General features: G+C 37.7%; 1 protein-coding gene and 1 long non-coding RNA gene across 3 annotated transcripts in view; one reads left to right on the top strand and one right to left on the bottom strand.

Moving 5' to 3' along the window:
* LOC135221726 (regulation of nuclear pre-mRNA domain-containing protein 1B-like) overlaps positions 1 to 21,916 on the top strand; it is a 704,809-nt gene that overhangs the window by 654,458 nt on the left and 28,435 nt on the right. For both annotated transcript variants that reach the window (XM_064259515.1, XM_064259514.1), the window contains exons 4-5: positions 8,696 to 8,740; positions 15,741 to 15,925. In XM_064259515.1, the coding sequence (XP_064115585.1) occupies positions 8,696 to 8,740; positions 15,741 to 15,925 (230 nt within the window). The remainder of the gene's footprint in view (positions 1 to 8,695; positions 8,741 to 15,740; positions 15,926 to 21,916) is intronic.
* LOC135221727 (uncharacterized) lies at positions 17,845 to 21,776 on the bottom strand. Its single transcript, XR_010316076.1, has 4 exons — positions 21,270 to 21,776; positions 20,890 to 20,951; positions 18,333 to 18,394; positions 17,845 to 17,977 (listed from the first exon to the last, which is right to left on the bottom strand). It is a non-coding gene; the product is annotated as an uncharacterized LOC135221727 (long non-coding RNA).

The raw sequence follows: 21,916 nt of genomic DNA, 5'->3' as shown, positions 1-21,916 counted from the left end.
TTGCCAATGCACGTAGACCTTCCACATCTAGAGTCTACCAGTCGAAGTGGGATGTTTTTTCCGACGCTGGTGCAGGACTCATAAAGTTTCCTCCTCCAGTACCTCTGTGACTCAGATTGCAGATTTCCTTATCTTCCTGAGGGAAAAATGCGGGTTGGTTGTCTCCACCATCAAGGGATACAGGAGCATGCTTTCCTCAGTTTTTCGTCATAGAGGATTAAACATATCTGAGGACAAGGACCTCCATGATTTAATCAGATCGTTTGAAACGGTTAAAAGAACCTCCTCCTTAGTGCCTAGCTGGAATCTAGATGTCGTGCTGCTCTTCCTGAGGTCCTCAAGGTTCGAACCTCCCCATGCTGCTTCGTTCAGAGACCTTTCGATGAAGACTTTTTCTCTGTGCGTTAGCGTCAGCGAAGAGGGTCAGCGAGCTGCAGGCTCTAGAAGGTGAGGTAGGTTTCCAAGGAGGCTCCGCGGTTTGCTCTTTTCTTCCGGCTTTCCTAGCCAAGAATGAAAACCCTTCTTCGCCGTGGCCCAGGAGCTTTGAAATCAAAAGCTTATCCTCCTTAGTTGGGACAGAAGAGGAGAGATCTCTTTGCCCGGTGAGAAGCCTGAAATATTATCTTCAGAAGAAGAAAAGACTTGCTGCTAATGAGAGCAATCTCTGGTGCTCTGTAAGGGACCCCAGTAGGCCCTTATCTAAAAATGCACTCTCATTCTTTATCAGGAATATTATTAGAGAAGCACACACTTCTTGCAATCAGCAACAGTTTAACCTTCTGAAAGTCAAGGCGCACGAAGTACGGGCCATCGCGACGTCTTTGGCTTTCAAGAAGAATTTGTCATTACAAAACCTTATGAAGGCCACTTTTTGGAGGTGTGAATCAGTCTTCTCTAATCACTACCTAAGGGACGTATCGATTACGTATGATAAGTGTTTGGGCTAGGCCCTTACGTATCGGCGGATTCAGTGCTGGGGCAGGGAGCTGAAACACATCCTTTTTAATCCTTTTTCCCTGTTAGTTAAGTTTGAGTTTTTTGGTTGTACGAAGGAGGTTGCAGGAGGCAGCTCCTTCTTTCGTATACTAATGTTAGTATTTGGTTAGGTGATCGGTTGTGCTTGAAGGGCTCCTTGCAATTGGTATGATAGGCTCTGGCATGTAAAAGCGTTTGATCCCCATTGACCAGATCCTGCTTGGATTCTGCCAAGTAAGTGGACTCAGTTCCCATTGGTAGACCCAAAGAGTTCTTCAGCCATAGGTCACGCCCTCGCTGAGACTCTTTAGGCAACGCAGACTAATAGACAGTAACTATCAAGTCTTCTGCCTAAATCAGGTAAGAACCAGAGGTTTATATTATGTATTCCTTTAACATGTGTTGTCCCCACTTTCTAAGTAAGTATGTGTCTCTTTCCCTCCACCAAGGGTGTCAATCAGCTAAGTATATATCTGGCAGGGAAGTTCATGTACAAAAATGATAGTTAGTATACAATAAAGTTTTGTACATACTTACCTGGCAGATATATACGATTGATGGCCCGCCCAGCCTCCCCTCAGGAGACAGGTGGAAGAAAATAACCTGACAAGAAAGGGGGACTGGTTCTTACACCCGCCTCCCAGCGGCGGGTAAGGTAGATCACCTGACCTACCGGTAGCGTGTGCCGCGAGTTTTGAATTTTCTGTCGTGACGTCAGAGACCTAAGTTAAGTATATATTTGCCAGGTAAGTATGTACAAAACTTTATTGTATACTAACAATATCATATTTATAAGCAATATAACTAATTTTTTCTCTCTCTCTCTCTCTCTCTCTCTCTCTCTCTCTCTCTCTCTCTCTCTCTCTCTCTCTCTCTCTCTCTCTCTCAGCTTGAGGTCATAGGCTATCGATTGGGTAATTGCTATACTGATAGTTTGCCGACTATACTACTAAAGATATTACATAATGTTTATTTTTATATGAAATAATGCTTCACAGAGCTGAAGTTATAATAGTAGTAAGACGACAACAATTGAGTAAGAAATACCTCGACAGTAACAGCCCTCGAGAGGTCCATGAGCCTTTGGATTCATATGGATGATTGTTAGGTTTATATTTATAATTTACGTTTTACTGAATAATTTTTTTAAAAGATATTTTTATATTTTCATCATATTTATTATTTAGTATTTTGTTGCCTCACAGTTAAAGGTAACTATAGGTCTACAATTATCCCATGAAATAAAAAAAAGTGCCATAACTTTCAAAACCACATGTTAAATTTAAGATACTTAGCTTACCTTCATATGTTTGTGAAGATTAGATGTAACCTTCCTGGAGTATGATATACCACAAGCACATTCCTTGCAGATTGCCTTGAAGTGGCTCCATATGCCCGATGATGGCTACTGAAAGACTAAACACTACAGAACTGATCATGTTGCTTGCAGATACAGACAGGATGAGAACAGGCTGTCGCAGGTTCATTCTTGAATTGATTGCACAAAAATTGACCGATATTCTGTTGATACAGAACAGTAGATTTCCTCACAGCTGCCAACACTGAACACGGGGTCTCCATCTTGAACCTTGTCTTCCTGAGGAAGTGATTCAAGGTGGATAAGTCGATCACAGGTCTCTAACCTCCCGATGGCTTGGGCACCAAGAAGATGTGACTGTAAATCCCCGTAGATGGACGCACCTCTTCCTCTATCACATCCTTGTCCAGCATCTTCTGCACTTCCTCCCGTAGAGCCAAGAACTTCAGAGAATCTGGAGGATACACCCTCCTGAGCTGCGGCTTGTCTGAGAGAGGGGAAGAGAAGTCAAATGGCAGTAGATACCCCACCCGAAGGACATCTACCGCCCACTTCTCTGCCCCACAACTCTGGCACTTGGCCCAATGGCCCGCCAGGCACCCCCTCACCTGTGGCACAGGAGAGGGAGAGGCGCCTAACCTACTAATGACCCCTCTTTACCTCTTCACCCTGGGGCCCCATCTTGGCTTAAAGGAACAGGAGTGAAAGGGACATTGGTCCTCTGACCTAGGCTGGGACAAATGGGGAAGGCCCTGCGGAAACCGAACTCCTTGACGGCCTACCAGGCGATGATCTTTGTGACTGCTGCTGGGCAGGGGGAGGAGGAGGAGGAGATGGACGTCTCTGAGGATGAGACTCCAACTTAGACACAGCCTGGTGCACTAATCTATCCTTGGTGTCAGCCCGGCGCCGGTCTATCGCATCCTCCAGCTCAGTCCGAGGGAACAGACATTGGGATTCCAAAAGATCTCCATTCCTCAATGCCAACAAGGACTCAGGGTCAACTGATCTTTCCATCCTGGATAAAGCCACGTCTCTTCTAATCAGGAGAAGGTTAGCCCATAAATTAACACAGGTGAGCCAGATACGAAAACACCTTGCCTCCAGACTGCAGCAAACTGGCAAGAGAGGAAGCACTCACCAACCTCTCTGGGGACCTGTCAGAAGCTATCTTGGCAATGAGCGTAGACCAGAAGTCCAGCCAAGAAACCATCTGCAACATGGAGGCTGCCATAGACTCCAACGCTGAGGCCTCCTGTGGAGACAAGGACGGAGCCACTGACCTCACCGGCTCCAAAGTCAATCCCAGCTTCAGATGAATGACGTCCGGGTTAAGATGACACGACATCAAAAAAAGCAGAGTTTGTAGCATAGTACTTCTATGCCATGTGAGAGGCGGAGGTAGCAGCTTGGCAGAGTCCCTAGAGCAAAGCGAACCATACTGATCTGAAACAGAGGCGTTAACCTTATGCAAGACCGACTGGATGTGCCCCGACAAGGGAAGTTGAAATGATGACTTAGGATCCTGCGTAGCTCCCAGCAAGGCTTCCAAGCAGGAAGGAGTGTAAGACAACCGAGCCTGAGTCCTACTCTCCAAGTTGTTGAATCCACGAATGAGATCGACAACTGTAAAGGAAGACAAAAACTCTTGCTTGTCTCCCTCCTCCTGCTCCAGCAATGGAGACCAACGACGAGTAGGCTGTGCAGGCTTATCTAAAGGGCCTTCCTAGTTTAAATTAACGGAAGAACCAGCAGCCAAACAGCCCGAAGCACCAACTAACCTGTTTGGGCTGGATCCAAGTGCCAACTCCCGTGACGAACCAATCACAACCCAGGGATATCACTACGCACTCTCCCAACAGATGACTCTCTAACATGGCTGTGAACGTGCACAGGCGTGGCAGACGTATGAACGTGCGTCGGTGAGGCATCCTGAACACTAGATAGAATGAGGATCCCTTGGAGTCAAACTCCTTGAAGTACCAGGGAGAGGGGCAGGCAAACACTCCTGCTGCACCAGCTCCGCGCTCACAACCTTCATCCTCTTGACAGGCGCCTTGAGATCCTAATGGCGACGAATAGGCCCTGGGGAAGAAGTGGGACCACCTGCAACATGTGCACGAATTCATGCAAGGTGAGGATTGTGGTATCGGTGATGTCGAAACATCTCTTGAAAAGATGTTTTGTATACAGCTTCTTGAAGTTTGATATCACTTGCTGGTCCATGGGCTGGAGGAGAAGGGTGGTGTTAGGGGAAGATAAAGAACCTTGATGAAAGAATACTCCGTTAGGATATCTTCCTCAAGGCCAGGAGGGTGAGCAGGGGCATTGTCCAACAACAGCAGACATTTCAGAGGGAGGCTCTTCTCTTCCAAGAATTTCTTCACTGTTGGGCCAAAACAGAGATTTACCCACTCGGTGAACAAAAGTCTCGTTACCCAGGCTTTCGCATTAGCCCTCCACATCACTGGAAGCTTCTCCTTTAGAACTTTGTGGGCCTTGAAGGCTCGAGGAGTCTCAGAATGATACACAAGTAGGGGCTTCACCTTCTCTTCCTCCGTGATGTACGTCTGACAAGGCATTTTTTTCCAAAAAAGGCCAGTCTCATCACAGTTGAAGACTTGCTGAGAACTGTAGCCTTCGTTGATCGTCTTCTCGTCGAACTTCTTAACTAAGGCTTCGGCTCTTTCGTGTCCGAGCTGGCCGCCTCCCCATGCCGCACCACCGAATGGATGCCAGTCCGTTTCCGGAATTTTTCAAACCACCCACGAGAAGCCTTGAAATCTGGGGTTTGTGTCGATGTCCCTTCTCCTTCGTCATCTTCGGCCTGGGCAATCAAATCGCCGAAAATAGCGCTGGCCTTGTGGGAGATTGCCGCCTCGGTTATCGTATCGCCAGCGATTTCTTTGTCTTTAATCCATACAAGAAGCAGCCTCTCCATCTCATCTTGCATGTGGCTGCTCTTGTTGGACAAAATAGTCACACCATTGGAAGGTGTAGCTGCTTTGATGGCTTCCTTCTGTTTAAGGATGGTGCCTATCGTCGACGGATTTCGGTCGTATTCCTTAGCGATCACACTCAACCGCATGCCAGCTTCATACTTCTTGATAATCTCCATTTTTGTCTCCATAGAAAGCATCCTCTTCTTTCCATGAACTTCAGCAGCAACTTTCTTGGGACCCATGACTATACTGTACGTAATTTAGTTATGTAGTATACCAATTAAGTTCTCACACAACATGATAAAGTACAAAGCGAAATCACTAACACGAATTCGTATATGTGAACGAACGAATTCCGCGAGCGAACGATAATGCTGTTGCGACGCAGTGGCCAAAGAACGCCTTTACGTAGAGCACGATGGCAGAGATGCTGATCAATAGGAGAGCAGGTTCTTATTGTGGTGACTAGCAACAGGAACTAATGGGAGAGTGGGAGGATGGTGGCTAGTCTACTCAGTTGGCGGTGCGCAAGTTTTAAAATTGTTCATGGCGGTCCGGGTGAATCTCAGGACTTTACAGCAACAACCTTTCGTAACCTGAATTATTTTTGTATGTAGAGGCAAAAAAATCTTTGTATTTGTTTTCGTAACTTGAATTTTTCATAAGCTGGGACTTTCGTATGTCGAGGTTCCACTATTTTGTATTAGCGGTATACAGTACAGTTTATGATTTAGTGTCTAGTGTAGTTGAAAAGTTTAGTTTTTAAAAGATATGGTTGAGAAACAGTGTGTGAAGTGAAAAGAAATCTGAACCTGTGGTTAATAAGAGCATGTCATTAGTAAACATGTAAAAGATTTGATTAATTTTTTTTTACTTAGCTATTACATGGACATTTACCAAAGAAGAGATTTTTTTGAAAGGTTTGAAAGCAAGATGTTGCAACTTGTGGATTTAGTGTATTGGAAAAATGTACTATTGTTAATGAGAAAATAGCTAAGAGCTGTGGTACCCAGAGGCTAGAAAATAGAAAATATCTCAAAGATAAAAATTATTTGAGAAAAGCAGTAAATGAGTATAGGGTGCTTTTGTGGTAATCTTTGGGTTTTTTGTATTTTTTGTTTAAGATAGCTTTCATTGTATTGTTTTCCAAAACAGAATGGCTCAAATGATTTGTGGCTTATTTAAAAACACATTGTCATAGCTGTCATGTAGGCAAACTTTAAAGGAAACCAGTGCTTGATCATTTCTAATAACAATCAAATTTGACCTTTGTATATTACATAAAACAGTATTATCACATTGCAACAGAAGCATTTGTTTATTAGATGAAATTTACAGCAGAAAACATACAGTTCATATAATGCCAAAAGAAAAAAGTACTACAAAACTGAATTCTACAGAACCAAGGATTACAGATGATAGTCTTTAGAAGATATGAGAAACTGATAACATGTAGAAATATATAGAAATTGGGAATATAGATGCTGTAAAATTAAAGGATTGCATGCACCACCTCATTCTCTAATAACATTCTCTAATAACATGGCGTCTTGGCTCACTGCCTTCTATCTGAGCCTTATTGTCACCTTCGTAAATGTCTCCAGCATGGTTGAAAGCAACATGAAAGTCAATGACTGAAAGCCAGATAATCCTTGTCTTGTCAGTGTCACCAACAGCTTCTGCCATGTGTTACTGAGCCTTATCTTTGTGAGAGAATTCCAAGATTTGGGTTAGTTAGTACTACCAAGCTCTTGGTTAGTTGAATAGAACTGATCAGAAGTTACACCTGTCCAAACTTTTGTTCGTTCTCTTACCTCGGGCATTTTCCTCCTATTCCCTTACATCCTTCAGGACCATCACCATCTGAAAGAGGAATTTTGTCTAGTACACCGCCTTGATGTCTTTGATGGCACAAAGCCAGAGAACTTAAAATCAAATAAAATAAAAGTTTCTTAAAAGCTTAGACCAAATCTTGATCTATTAGCTGAATCAAGGACATATTCTTCTGCAGAAACATTCACTGAATTCTCCCACTGTAATGTAGTTCTCGATAATTTCAGTGACACATTTGATCAACTTCCCTTCCAACATTTAGTGTATTTCTGACTTCTGCATCACTTGTGGGGAAGTCTTTGAAATCCTTGATTTCCTCATGCAATAGCTTTGGCCTTCTTGGCTTTATGGTGCCAATAGCCTCTGCAATAAGCCCAAATGTTTCTGCTGATGTGGAATTCTTCCACATGTCTACAATATGACAGTCAGGGTTATCATCAAGGGCAGTGTAAATCTTCTCAAGAGTGAATTGTGTATAAGTTGCTGTAATGCATATTGATGATGCCTTAATCAATTGGTTGCAGTAGTGTCATTGTGGAAGAAGGCAAGAATCTCAGGACCTTGAATGGCAGCTCTTATCTTTAGGATATGTTCTCATGTCAGGAATAAATAATCTTTGGAGCCATTCCAAATAAAAAGTAAAGCATGACTGTCACTCCTTCTTGGATGTAGGTAGGTATGGCTGGAGATCTTTTTTTATGAGCATCCATATTTCATCATAATTTAATAATTGTTGAGTAAGGCAGCTTTTTTATTATATTTTTTAAAAATGTTGGGTGCTCTGAAAACAGTGATGTTGTGTATATGCTATCATTATTTGCTAATATCAATTCTCATATGATGAACAAATTTTTAGTGCCTATATCTTAACATTGGCAGCCATCATGAACCTTACAAGCTTTGAGCTGCTCTCACACTCCTTAAGTCCATTTCAGTGTTATTCATAGAGGTTAAGTTGCTTTTTCATGCAAAATTTCTATCAGCATGGATATGATTTTGATACGCACTACTTATCATCAAGTCTCACAGTGATCCAGCTTTACTTACATTTATTGTTTTGAAGGACTTTCTTTTTTATTTTAATGCTCTTTATGAGGCACTTTTTTATTGAAAAGGGTCTATACAATATATTTGTTTTAGAATGAACCATACTGCTCAAACGCTACTCTTACACATACAAGTATTGGACAAAGACTTGTGCTGTCAAGAGTTGCTGGCATTTGAAAGTGAATGTCACCTTACAGATATGCTCATAAACAACTTCATTCACTTAGATGCTATGTAGTGGTTTGGGAATGGCAAATTCAGGTTTTGCTCATTGATAATATTGAATTTTTATATTTGAATGTTTCTTGTTGCCATGTTTTCAGATCTGACTGAAAAATCATGCATAAGTCATGGACCAACTTTTCTTTAGATAGTATATAATTTTGGGAATGATTGATCTGTATAGGTTAATATGACAATTGAATTGATTAGTAATTGGAAGGAAAGATAGTAGCACCAATTGTGGTTGTTTTCTAATTTAAGCACGTAAGAAATGTTTACATGCTTTGTGTAATTCCTGTCTAGTAGCTGCTTTGTTTTGTTTTTGTGCATATGTAATTTTTTGTTTGTTTGTTTTTAGAGAAAAAGGTGAAGGACAAAGAGGCCAAGAAACGTGAATATACAGGTATGTATGTCACATAAGATTTTAATTTTGATATTTTTATAAAGTTTTTCAATATTTTAGATATTAAATATAAGATTTTGGCTATATTGAAACTTCTCTTTACAGATGACAAATTTTCATTTAAGAATTAATCATAGGACCCTCTGTAACTGATCTCATGAGTATTGGAGTCTACCACAACCCTATAGCTTTGACTATACTATTTATTTACCTAAAGTAAATTTGCTTGGTCCAGTGATAGACTTTTTTGCCATCTGAAGTTTACTGTTTTAGCTCCAGTAGAAATTACTACACTTAGTGGACTCAGATAAAAATATGCTTGATACAATCACTGTACTTTAGGACAAATCAGTGGTATCTACAATGTTGGTAATGTATCTGATCATAGTCTAGCTGATGGTCTGTTAGTTTTGGGGCTCCTAACTATTTTCCCTTAATAAATGAAAATTGCAGGTAATCAGTCTTATTATTCTCTATACCACAATTGAAAAATTTTGGTAAAGTGTTTGAAATTAGGGATGATACATTTTTACAAAGATATCTAAAATAAATGGTTCTCCCTAACTCATGAAGAGATGGAAGCACTCTCTCCCCAAATCTTTGCTTGGGCTGCCCTTAGGAAAACTGAAAATTTAGAATACAATCAACTTTGGTTTGATTATTATTCAACAGAGAATCAAATGAAAGAATATACACTAATACCTCAATCTTACACGATTTGAGTTGCAAGAATTTACAATTGCGCAAACTTTTCATTGGAATCTCACTAATTATCATATGCAAGTATTTCACAGATCCAAACACAAAAAAAAAACATTTTTTAATTCTGGAGAAACCATGCAAAAGAGCCTTCAATTTTTATTACGTAATTTATGAGTTTTCAAGCTTATATGTGTAAAATAAATAACATTTAATAATAAAAATAGTAACACTCTCTCTCTCTCTCTCTCTCTCTCTCTCTCTCTCTCTCTCTCTCTCTCTCTCTCTCTCTCTCTCTCTCTCTCTCCCCCCCCTTTATTTTTCACCAACCATTTATTTCTTTTTTTAAGGGTGTAATATATTGATATGAAGCACCCCAAGCCAGCAAAATTTTGAGGTCGGTGAATTTACGCAAATGTAATATATTGATATGAAGTACCCAAGCCAGCAAAACTTTGAGGTCGGTGAATTTATGCAAAAACATATCAATGGAAGGAGGAAGATATGCAAATGCACATGGTGAAAGAAAAAAATTCTAAAAAATTTTCCCTACCGTCCCTTGTGGGCACTCTGTTCACAAGACAGTCGTAAATTTTACTAAAGTATGTTTTTTCTAATAAATAATTTTATTTTATTTTGTAAAATTATAATTACAGCTCACATAATACCAAAACAGATAAGAAATAAAATCAGTAACAAATTCTCAGCATATTTGTTGAAAAATATTTTCGTAAATTTACCGAGAAAAAAGATTCAGTAACTTTTTTCTTTGTACATATTTTTTCTAATATATCTTTGCCCTTTTCATTGCAAAATTACATTTACAACTGACATACTATTGTAAAAGACAAGAACAAAAACCAACAGCAACCCCTTGGTATATTTATGAGCAAATTTACAAAAAGACGTCATGTGAGAGAGACGCAGTACATTGTCCCCTCAAGTCTGAAGCACTACTGAAGTCCTGAGACGCCCACACTCGTGATTTTAGCCGGTGTAAAAGTTGCCATTAGTGAATTTATGGGCTATAAAAGTATTGGCACCTCCCCCCCTCCCCCCAATTCTTTCTAAATTGATGGCACTTAATATTATTTATCTACAGGATCACTTCGTCCACCACCCCAAACCTGTTATTACTTCTCCTGAGGAGCAATCCGTCCATTAAGGGTTAATGTTTATATAAAAGACATTCTCTCTCTCTCTCTCTCTCTCTCTCTCTCTCTCTCTCTCTCTCTCTCTCTCTCTCTCTCTCTCTCTCTCTCTCTCTCTCGTAGTTAGGGTAGCAGTAGAGCATTTTTAATTTCTCTATTTTTACCTTTACCCTCCAGAACTGTAAATGCCTGTTCTAAAACATAGTAACAACTAAGAGTTGTATTAATCCAAATAAAAATCACTATTTGTTCATGAAAAGGAATTTCAGAACAAAGAGAAAAAGACATAGTTTCCTAAAAGTGGTTGAGAAGATCGTTAAATCGGAAGAGGGAAAGACTTAAGATATACGATGTACATATATAATCTTCATACACACTTACATCCTTACCAACCATTTTTTTTTAAAGGCTAATTTTTAAAGGAAATTACGGCAACTTTAATTTCATTTCAAAGTAAAAGTTAACTTAATATTTAGGGAGCGTGATTAGGATCATAGTGTTCAAACTCTAGAAGTAAGCATTCATTAGCATTTTTAGAGACCGTGCCAAACTTACATGAAAATTCCAGTTGCAAGGGGGGTCTGGAACCTAACCTTGTGTAAGTTTGGGGTATTACTGTAATGAACTGATCATCCATGTTGTTAATCATAACATTAAAGAGAAGAGTCAAGGTAAAAATATTGAAGTTGTGAAGATGAAAGGACTAAAAACAAGGAGTAAGAATAATTTATTAGAGGGAAAAGTACATAGAATTAAAGATGTAAGGAACAGAAAAATTGGTGCAAATAGTTGTTTATTTGTGCCTATGTATCTTTGATTCTGTATAACTGCATTAATATAAATCATAATTTTTTATTTTTTTCCTTAATCTTAAAAATGGTTTTGCTACAGACCCATTACTCATAATAAGCCCAATTTCATGGCTGGCAAAATCCTGACATCACCCTTGGTAAAAAGAAAACTGTAGTTTATCTATAACACTGTGGTATATGTTTTTGGATCCCTTGACCTCTAGCAGCTCATTACTGCACTCTACTTAATTTAAAGTAAAGCATTTTGTCTGCTGACTTCATCCATTTCCTTCAACCAGTCACTTCCTTATTTCTCTTATTTGATAAAGAAGAATTTTTGTGAAACCCTTAGTATCCCAGGTAGATCATATTTACCTACTGGTTTTGCTCTATCATTGTGATGTTAGGAGAGTTGTAAATTTTTTTGCTCAGATACATTGCCTTTGATTCTGCTAGTAGTAGGTTTTCCTTTCCCCAGCTTTTTATTTTGAATCTGGGTAATCTTCACTAGTAAGCAGTGGCTAGTTACAGTAATTACTTATTGGAATTTATCATCATTTTGTTTTTCAGGAAATTCGGGGTTTATATTTATATTTGAGGAATGGGCTTGGTGCCTATTTAGTAGGAGTAAAAGTATTTTGTATTTTTTGTCTTGAGTAACTGCTTATTCTATTGCCTGTTTTTATATTTGTTTTATATTTGTAGTTAATTTGTCTTTATTAGATTTTTTATATTTACAGTTCACCATTATTATATGTAAATTAGTTTATCCTTTCTGCTTAATTATTGTACCCTTGTGTTTTTGTATTTTACTGCATGCCAGTAGTAGGAATAGAATTGGTCACAACAGATGCCATGATTGGTGTAGCAGAGATCATCTTTTATGTTATAGAAGGTTCTGATTTTACAGAGACTACAATTTTCTGCTGAGACATAGCTTTTTGGATAGGTCATCTCATCATCTTGGAAGATGTAGCTTTCTCTTTTAATTCATCTTGTTTCTATGAGAAAATTAGTCCCTTGCATTCAGTTCAGTAATTGTTTTCTGCTGCTGCCATTCAACAGGTCTTGGACATCAACAACTCAGCCAGAGTCCTATCCTAGTTATGGTATTGGAGGACATCTAAAGAGATGGTTTTTGATAGCAAGATACTAAAAACCTCAAGTTTGGGGCTTCACAGAATCATCCTTCTCTGGAGTTTTCATCTTAAACTCATCAGATCAAGGTTGGGAAGCCCAGCTAGATTTTCAGAGCACAGGGACATAGTCCCACTGGGACAAAGAACAACACATCAAGTACTTGGAGTTGAAAGTAGTCTATGTAGGTCTTTAAGCCTTCAGTGGTCACATGAGAGTCAGGGAGAGAGAAACAATTAATGGGAGTATTTTATGTAAGGAATCAAGAGTGGCAATAATCTGGAGGCTTTTTACAGAAAGGTACTACAAGGTTGCAGACCCCAGGCAGAAAGAATGAAGTCATTGCCCTTAGAATATTTGCTACATCTGGACATCTGCAAGCATCTGTGAAAGTTGTGGCTCACCATTTTGTGGAGCTATTAGCAGCCAGTTCCAATTTCAAAAATCCTACTCTCAGATGTAGGAGCTTAGATGATAGATGTTCTCTTGCAGACACCTGTCAGATGTTCTCTTGCAGACACCTGTCAATGAATTTAGTGGAACTACTTTGTCCAGAACAGGGATGTTATTTCTTTACACTTTTAGCTTATCCATCGATGTCACGGAGGTTGAGACTTTTATTAAAAGTAGCCAAGCCATCTCCATTCCTTGCAGTTTTGCCTTTTCACCTGAAAGCAAAGTAGAAGCTGTTCTGTAGTTGCAGCTGAAACTATTCCAGATTTAGCTGATTTTCTCTTCAGGCATCAGAAGCAACCATCAGGTTCAGCTATTAAGGTCTGCTCCTTCTCAAGTCTTTGAGCTTTGTTGACTTCAAGTGGGTTTGTCAGTGGAACTTGAAAGATTCTCATTACATTGAGGAAGCTCTTCTGAGGACAGTTGAACCTCTTAGATGGACCTTTTATTAGTTTTGAAAATACCTGTTGAGCTTCCTTATTAATATTTCTATTGGCTGTCTCTAGAAACTCAAACCAAGGAATTGAGATAAGTCTATCCTTTGAAGCTTTCCTTGTAGAGGATTACTCCAGTGCACCCTTTGCCCCTCTCATTCTTAACCCATACCAAGAGCAAAGAGTACTTGCATCTTTGAATGGTGAGTGATTCATCTTTATAAAGAATGAAGAATGCCAGAGAATGTATGGAATGACTGTGCCTTTCTACAGGTCATCAACATTTTTCATGCAAGTTTTCTTGAAGCCATATGGTAATGTAATGGATTGTGATGCACCACAGGTCTTTCTCGTATTCGGTTTAAAATGACGGGCATATATAGGCACCAAACAACATTCACTACTCATTTTACCCTGTATTAGCAGCAGGGCAGGTGGTACCTGCTTTAATTTAGGTTTCTGGTTCAGTATGCACATCCTTTTCATCACCCTAGTCATCTTAATACTCACTACAGGAACTTTCAAAGATAAGGCTTTTAATGTTATTTCCCTCTGGCTTATGTAATGAGTCCCCATAGGGGACAGTGCCTTCATTGCACTTCACATGGAGCACTGTGGGCAATACTTTTTGCTTTTTACTTCACCTCAGTATACAATCCATTGCTTCCATTTTTCTGTCCAACTTCTCCAACTCCCTCATTTCACTGTCCTAAGGATTGAACGGATGAAAGTGATACTGTGCTTGGCCTATAGCCAATGTTCATGAACGAATACATTGAACAATGCCGTCAGTCTTGTCAGTACTACCATATTGACTTACAAATGAGTAAACTCTGTGATTTACTGTGTATAGCAGGATTTTGGCTGTATGAATACTACTATTATTTCTTAAATAACCATGGCCTCAGTTGCTTATTCTTGTTTCTAGAGTATCAAAAGTAAATTTTTAAAGTCTAATTTGACCAACTTTGAGTCGTAGCAGCTTGACCCCTTCCCTGTCTGAATTGTGATTTGTATCTAATACATAAGTAATGGTCTTTGGTGTAATAAATATTTTCAAGAAAGTCAAATTACTGTACTTCAAATTAAACTTACTGATACCATGTAGGTTTGTGTGTGGGGTTAGTGACGCCTAACTTGACAGGATTAATGTTTCATGACGATTATGCAAATTTTGATAATAGACAGTTTAAAGTACAGGCAGTCCCCGGTTATCGGTGGTGGTTCTGTACTGACGGGCCTGATGGAAAGCAAAAATTGCCATTAACTGAAATTCAGCAATTTATGGCGCCTTTGACGGCACTGATAACCGAGTTTTGCTGCCCATAACCGGTTAATAGCTCTGTTAGGTATGTATTAGCACTGATAACTGGAAATTGGCACATTATGGTACCAAAAATTGCCAGTTTTATGGTGCTAGGCAAGCCCCATAAAACTGGATCGCCATTAATCGAGTACCGATAACCAGGGACTGCTTGTAATAGCTTTGAACAAAAAAATTAATTTAATCTTTAAAAATTGGATATTTTACATTCACTTTGATGATTAAGGGACAGATGGCTATTCAGTTTTATTAATCTTTTACAAATGAATATGAATGAAGCCCTCAAATCTGTTGTCAAACAGAATAAAGGGATGTTGATGTAGTGTATGCTTGTGAATTGTTTTTTTTAGTGAAATTGCGTTATAGTCGGCCCCTGATATTCGCAGGGATATACCACAACCCCCCACAAATAGCTAAAATCCTTGAATGCTTAAACCCCTCTAAAAATGCTAAGAACTGCCTATTTTGATAGTTAAAACAAAAATTAACTTATAAATGCTTATACCTTAGTATTTAAGTATTTTTATCACAAAACGTATATTTAGTCATGAAAATATGAAAATACAGTAATTTGTAAATATTTCTCAGTGAAAAATACAGTGAATAGGTGAATTTCCCGCAAATAATGTGTAGTATATATGTTTCATAGAGAAATCCACAAATAGGCGAGTCTACGAATTACGAGACCGCGAATAGGGGGTTTTTGACTGTAATTAGATTACATATTTAAAGTTCAGAGCTTAAAACTGACTATTCATTGACTGCAACAAATGATTTTAATGGTGTGGTATAATATTCTTAAAATTGGCCCTGGAAGTTTTGAGGTTTTGATATATGTATCAGTCCCTAGTTGTATGAAAGCATCGTTATTATTGCATGACAAGTACATGATTGAGCTATGTTGATATAGTACCTTTATAGTTATATTGGTTGTGGTTTTGTTGTAATTAAAAATTTCAAACCTGCAAAGATTTTTATTCAAAGTTGGTATTTTAATGTTTTGTTAAACAGGTAAATATGAAGTACACACAAGTAAAAAACTTCGTAAAGAGATTGATGCCTATCATCCTTCAACCCCTGAGCCAAGAGTCCGCAAGGAAAGTGAAAATGAAATGTCATTGTTTGGTGGCTCCCCACATGCTTCATCCCCCCCTGCTGATCCACCAGAACCGGAGCAACTTATTGAAGCATTGCAGGTAAAAATTATTAGGAATAAGGAACAGCATCCTTTAGTATGCATCATCATCTGTTATGACTGGCATTGGTAGATACTACATAAAATTTCCTGGTGGATTAGAGGTTTTGTATTTAATGTGTATGAACATTCTTGTTATTTTCTTATACACAATTTCATGCTGAGAATTTGTGTATTGTATGTCAATAGCCATTGTTTTTTTGGGAGGATGGGCTGTAATAGGAACCTAGTATGCTTGTTATTATAGTGGAAGCCATTAAGACACAAGTATTAAGAGGGCCCTGTATTCCTCATTGTTCTTTTTCTCTCTAGATTAATTGATGTGATATATTTGGTTTCTGTGGCTTCTATTTTGAAATTTCCAAATATATATATGGATGTTGTTTTGTTTTAAAAGAGTCCTCCAATTACCAAATGGTTTGCAGCTCTGTATTGCAGATAATTTGGTAATTGGAGTACTCTCTTCCAACAAAATTGCATACATAAGTACACTTGGACATTACCAGGTAATAGCCATAGAAATAAAATACATCGCAAAGGTAATTAGTGTAGAGGAAAAAAGAATGCTGAGGAATGTTAAGAAATACACAGGAGCAGATGATGGCAGCGATTGTCAACTTGTTAATGCCACACTAAAGCTGAAAATAAAAGGGTTTATTTATTGGCTGTATGATTCATAGTACAGTATATATAGTAGTAGTAGTAGTACAAAACAGTTAAATCATAACTTTCATATAAGTAAATTACAGAGATAACATTTTTAATAGGCACGGCAACTTTTTTAAAATTCATGGTAGTGCTACTGTTTTTTCTAGGGAACACGGGAAACAACTTGGCAGGTAGACGTCACTTCGTTTATGCCGGCACTGATACACACATTGACGCCATTTGCAGCAGCTTTTTTGGCAGTTTTCAGTTGTCTTTGCAGATTTCAGTGAAGTACAATTACATACTTTATTTTGGTAGCAGCAAGCTTTGGATAGTTTGTTATAATTTTTGTCAGTTCCCTAGTTTTTTGCAGAATTATGTCCAATTCGAGTAGTCGCTATCGCAGAAAGGATTGTAAGACTAGGCTAACAAAGGTGATCCTCATTTGATCTATGCAAAATTTAGGGGACAAGAGTGTAGCATGGAGAAATCTTGTAATGAATGCTCCTCATTGGATGGCATAGTAAGCAATGGAAAATCCTAGTCCCACTTAGGCAAATTAGAGAGAGATAGGAAGACGAAAGCAGCTTTTAGAGCCGAGAGATGTTCTCATAGTTTAGAAACTGCTACTCATAAACTGAGTTGATCTGAACAGCGACTAACATCCTCTTTAGGGTACTTGACCCTGGATAGTTTTTGCTATGTTGATACCCCGTTAAAGGTGCGTGCGGGTCAAGCTCAATCCAAATGCTCGCAAAAATTTGCCAAAAATCACTTGCTACATTTTTACTGTGCATTTTAGTTTCTAAAATCAATTTAACCATTGCAGAGCACTACTGAAAAGATAATAAAATACCCATCTACAAATTAGATCTTTATTACAAATATTTAAGAAAAATAAGTATACAGGCAGTCCCCGGATTACGACGTGGTTCCGTTCTCGAGACTCGTTGTAAGCAGAAAATCGTTGTAAGCCGGAACATCAAAAATCCCAAGAAAACCTTACTTTTAATGCTTTGGGTGCATTAAAAACTATGTAAACTGCATTCTTATTGCATTTTTTATAAAAAGAAACCTTTAAATATTGATTATTTAGCATTTTTGGAGTCATATTTCTTCTGCCAGATAAGCGTTTTAGGTGTCGTAACCCTGGAACATGCAACGTAAACCTGGAAATAATTTCTGATAAATATAATTGAAAAGTGTTGTAACCTCGGAATGTCGTAAGCTGAACCCGTCGTAAGCCGGGGACTGCCTGTATACTTAAAAATAATTTAAGGAAATATTTACCAAAAATACAAAATTATCTATATAGTTCACAAAAAAAATTGAGGGATCCTTCCTAAACCTACTATTTACAATATGTGACTGGCAGAGAAGGTGTCGGACCCATAGAGGTCAAAATCTGAAAAGAGAAAAAAAGGTTAAACGTTTTTAGCCCTCCAAAAAAGTCAAAATTTCACAAATTTTTTTTAGTACCTAAGTGAATTAGGAAGTGGCTAATTTTTTTTTTTTTTTTTTTATAGAATAAACTCATATTATCCTAGAATGGAATTATGTAACAAAATCTGCACAAAGATGTTATTTGCTGTTATATCAAGGTCTAAATCTAAAGGTTATTTTTTTACCTAGTTTCACCATGAAAATTTCTTATAAAAATTGTTGTAACTATTATAAGATATGATATTTATACATGAAAATCTACCAGAATACCACAAATTCTATAGAGAACAAGAATATATAGACACATGGCAACTTACCTTTCGGATATGCCAACAAAATGGCCGCAGTCAACACCTACTCCGACGGCCACATCTATCACCTGAAATGGAGGAATGGAATGTAAATTTCAATGTGTTATTTGCTTATCTAAATATGTTTGGAATTGCATAAAACTATTATGGTAGCTTGCTGGATGTTTGAACACTATTTTGCAGCCATAAAAAAAAAAATCTGACCCAAAAAACTAAGTCCAATGTAAAGGTTATTTGTTGACCTCCTAGTTTCACCAGGGAAATTTCTTATAGGAATTGTTTTATTTAGCCCTTAAACGCCGACTGGACTTAATATACGTCTGCTAAAATTGTCTGTCTGGTGCTTAATTGCCATACAATACGTTGACTACTAAAAGGTTTTTTAAATATTTGCGGAATAATAGTTATAAGCCTAGTTTGAGAAAAGTTTAAATCACACGCCTTAAGGGATGCTGGGAGTTCATGGATCAAGCTGTTGTTTTGTTTACGAGTTACCCAGGCACTCCTGCGCGAATTTCTTTCTTCTCGCCCTAAAAAGCATCAGCGACACATCTCAGAAATTCTTTCGTCACTTTGTTGTAATTTTTGCACCGTTTTATATTAGCCATTAGATAGAGTTTTATATTTGAAAATGTGCAGAATTTCGTGTAGAATACAACAAAAAATACCCAAGGTTGTAGCATTTTTCATTGTTTTAAATATTTTCATATAAATCACGATAAGTGCCAAAATTTCAACCTTCGGTCAACTTTGACTCGACCGAAATGGTCGAATAACGCAATTGTAAGCTAAAACTCTTACATTCTAGTACTATTCAATCATTTGCCTTCTTTTTGCAACAAATTGGAAGTTACTAGGACAATATTTTGATTTATGGTGAATTTTTTAAAAAAACTTTTTCCTTACGTCCGTGCGGTAACTGCCGAAAATCTCAAATTCTTTCGTCAGTTTGTCGTAATGGTTGCACCGTTTTATATTAGCCGTTACATAAAGTTTTATATATGAAAATGTGCACAATTTCATGTAGAATACAACTAAAAACAACCCATGGTTGTAGCTTTTATCAGTTTTGAAATATTTTTATATAAATAACGATAAGTACCAAAATTTCAACCTTCGGTCAACTTTGACTCAACCGAGATGGTCGAAAAACGCAATTGTAAGCTACAACACTTACATTCTAGTAATATTCAATCATTTACCTTCATTTTGCAGCAAATTGGAAAACTCTAGCACAATATTTCTATTTATGGTAAATTTTTGAAAAACACTTTCCTTACGTCCGTGCGGTAACTGCCGAAAAGCTCAAATTCTTTCATCAGTTTATCGTAATATTTGCACCGTTTTATATTAGCCATTACATAAAGTTTTATATATGAAAATGTGCTCAATTCCATGTAGAATACAACTAAAATCAACCCATGGTTGTAGCTTTTATCAGTTTTGGAATATTTTCATATAAATCATGATAAGTGCCAAAATTTCAACCTTCGGTTAACTTTGACTCAACCGAGATGGTCGAAAAATGCAATTGTAAGCTAAAACTCTTACGTTCTATTAATATTCAATCATTTACCTTCATTTTGCAACAAATTGGAAAACTGTAGCACAATATTTAGATTTATGGTGAACTTTTGAAAAACACTTTTTTCCTTATGTCCGCGCACAGTAACTGCCGAAAATCTCAGAAGTTCTTGCGTCAGTTTGTCATAATGTTTGAACCGTTTTATATTAGCCGTTACATAAAGTTTTGTATATGAAAATGTGCGCAATTTCATGTAGGATACAACAAAAAAATAACTCATGGTTGTAGCTTTTATCAGTTTTGAAATATTTTCATATATATCACGGTAAATAGAAAAAATTTGACCTTCGGTCAACTTTGACTCGACTGAAATGGTCGAAAACTGCCATTGTAAGCTAAAACACTTACAGTCTAGTAATATTCAATCAATTACCATCATTTTGCAACAAACGGGAAGTCTCTAGCATAATATTTCGATTTATGGTGAATTTAAAAAAAAATGATAATTTTTTTGTACACCTGCGTGTTACGAATTCATGCATCATTTTGTGATGATATATTCTCTGTGTTGCTTTGATAATTTTACAATTTGTTATCTACCAAAATCATGGCAATTTAGTGTACAATACATAAAAAAAAATTAACTCATTAGCTTTAACTGTTTTGCTCACAGCGTGATTTGTATACAATTATGTATGAAATTTTTTTTTGCGCTGTCATATATTCCAATATTTATATATGATAATTATATTTTTTTCATTTCTGATGGTTGCATACTAAACTTCAGGCAATTACAAAAAAAGGAGCCAAAACTGAACTCTTCATCTTAAAAACTAAGCGTGCTGTGATTTTTTGAAAACAACTTTTTTTCCACTTCGGCACTAACTCCCGAACGCCACTGGCATATGAGAGACACTTTGGTAAATAGCGGCTCGGCGTTTAAGGGTTAATATAAAATGTGATATTTATGCATGGAAATCTACCAGAATATCATAAATTCTATAGAAAACAAGAATATATAGTGATATAGCAACTTACCTTTCGGATATGCTAACAAAATGGCCCCCGAGCACGGCAAGTGCAACAGCCAAATTTGCTACCTGAAATGGAAGAAGGGTATGTCAATTTTGAGGTGTTATTTAGTTATCTAATTATTCGTGGATTTGCATGAAATTTTTATGGTGGCTTGCTGGATGTTTGAACATTATTTTGCAGCTATAAAAAAAATCTGACCTAAAAGAAATTTTTTGAAAAGGGAATAATGTCAAAAATTGGGAAATAATGTTGACAAAAATAAAAGATTATTGCAGTATTTTAGGTAAAAAATGGATCATATATACTTTGTAAAGATTAAAATGATAGCATTTATGCAAACAAGTAGTAAAAAAAAAAAAAAAAAGTTTCATGATATAACTTACCTACATAATAGACACTTTGAACACAAGACAATTTGATGCTGCAGGCAAATGGGCCTGTTGCACCACAAACGTGCTGTGTTTGTCTTGTGGTCTTCTCTAGATGGGCAGCTTTGGCAGCGAACATGCTTGGGCAGCTTGACGTGGCCAGCGGCAGGAGGAGGTCTATGTTCCAGCTCAGCCAGCTTGAATGTATACTCCATCAGCACACAGAGGGGCCTGGACAAGTTGGTCAGTGTGTAATACCGATGAATTACAAGGGGAGCACAAAATTCGAGGGCAATCTTCTTGAGGAACCTTCGCCTTGTCATACCCTTTGACGATGGCAGGGATGAATAGAGAATATAAGAATTCACCATAATTATATTCAATATCCCGTAGAAAAGACAAAGTGGCCAGCTTCGTGTCTTACAAACACAATTTGATGTAGAACACATCTGATCGAATGTGTCTACACCCCCTTTTGTGGCATTATAGAACATCTGAATGTCCGTCTCCCTTCTCTCGATCGCAGACGGATCATGATGCAGGGAACTCAACAGCATCACTTTTTTAGTCCTGGTGAATTGCTGACACTGAAGCGTCAAATTGTGTTCGTTATAGAACACGGCCACTGAGTCCTTGACCGGAAGCACCTTCTCAGAAAGTTC

This window comes from Macrobrachium nipponense, chromosome 3, assembly GCF_015104395.2.
Source record: "Macrobrachium nipponense isolate FS-2020 chromosome 3, ASM1510439v2, whole genome shotgun sequence".
NCBI lineage: Eukaryota > Metazoa > Arthropoda > Malacostraca > Decapoda > Palaemonidae > Macrobrachium > Macrobrachium nipponense.
The sequence above is the reverse complement of the archived record's forward strand: the minus strand, read 5'-3'. Positions and strand labels throughout refer to the sequence as shown.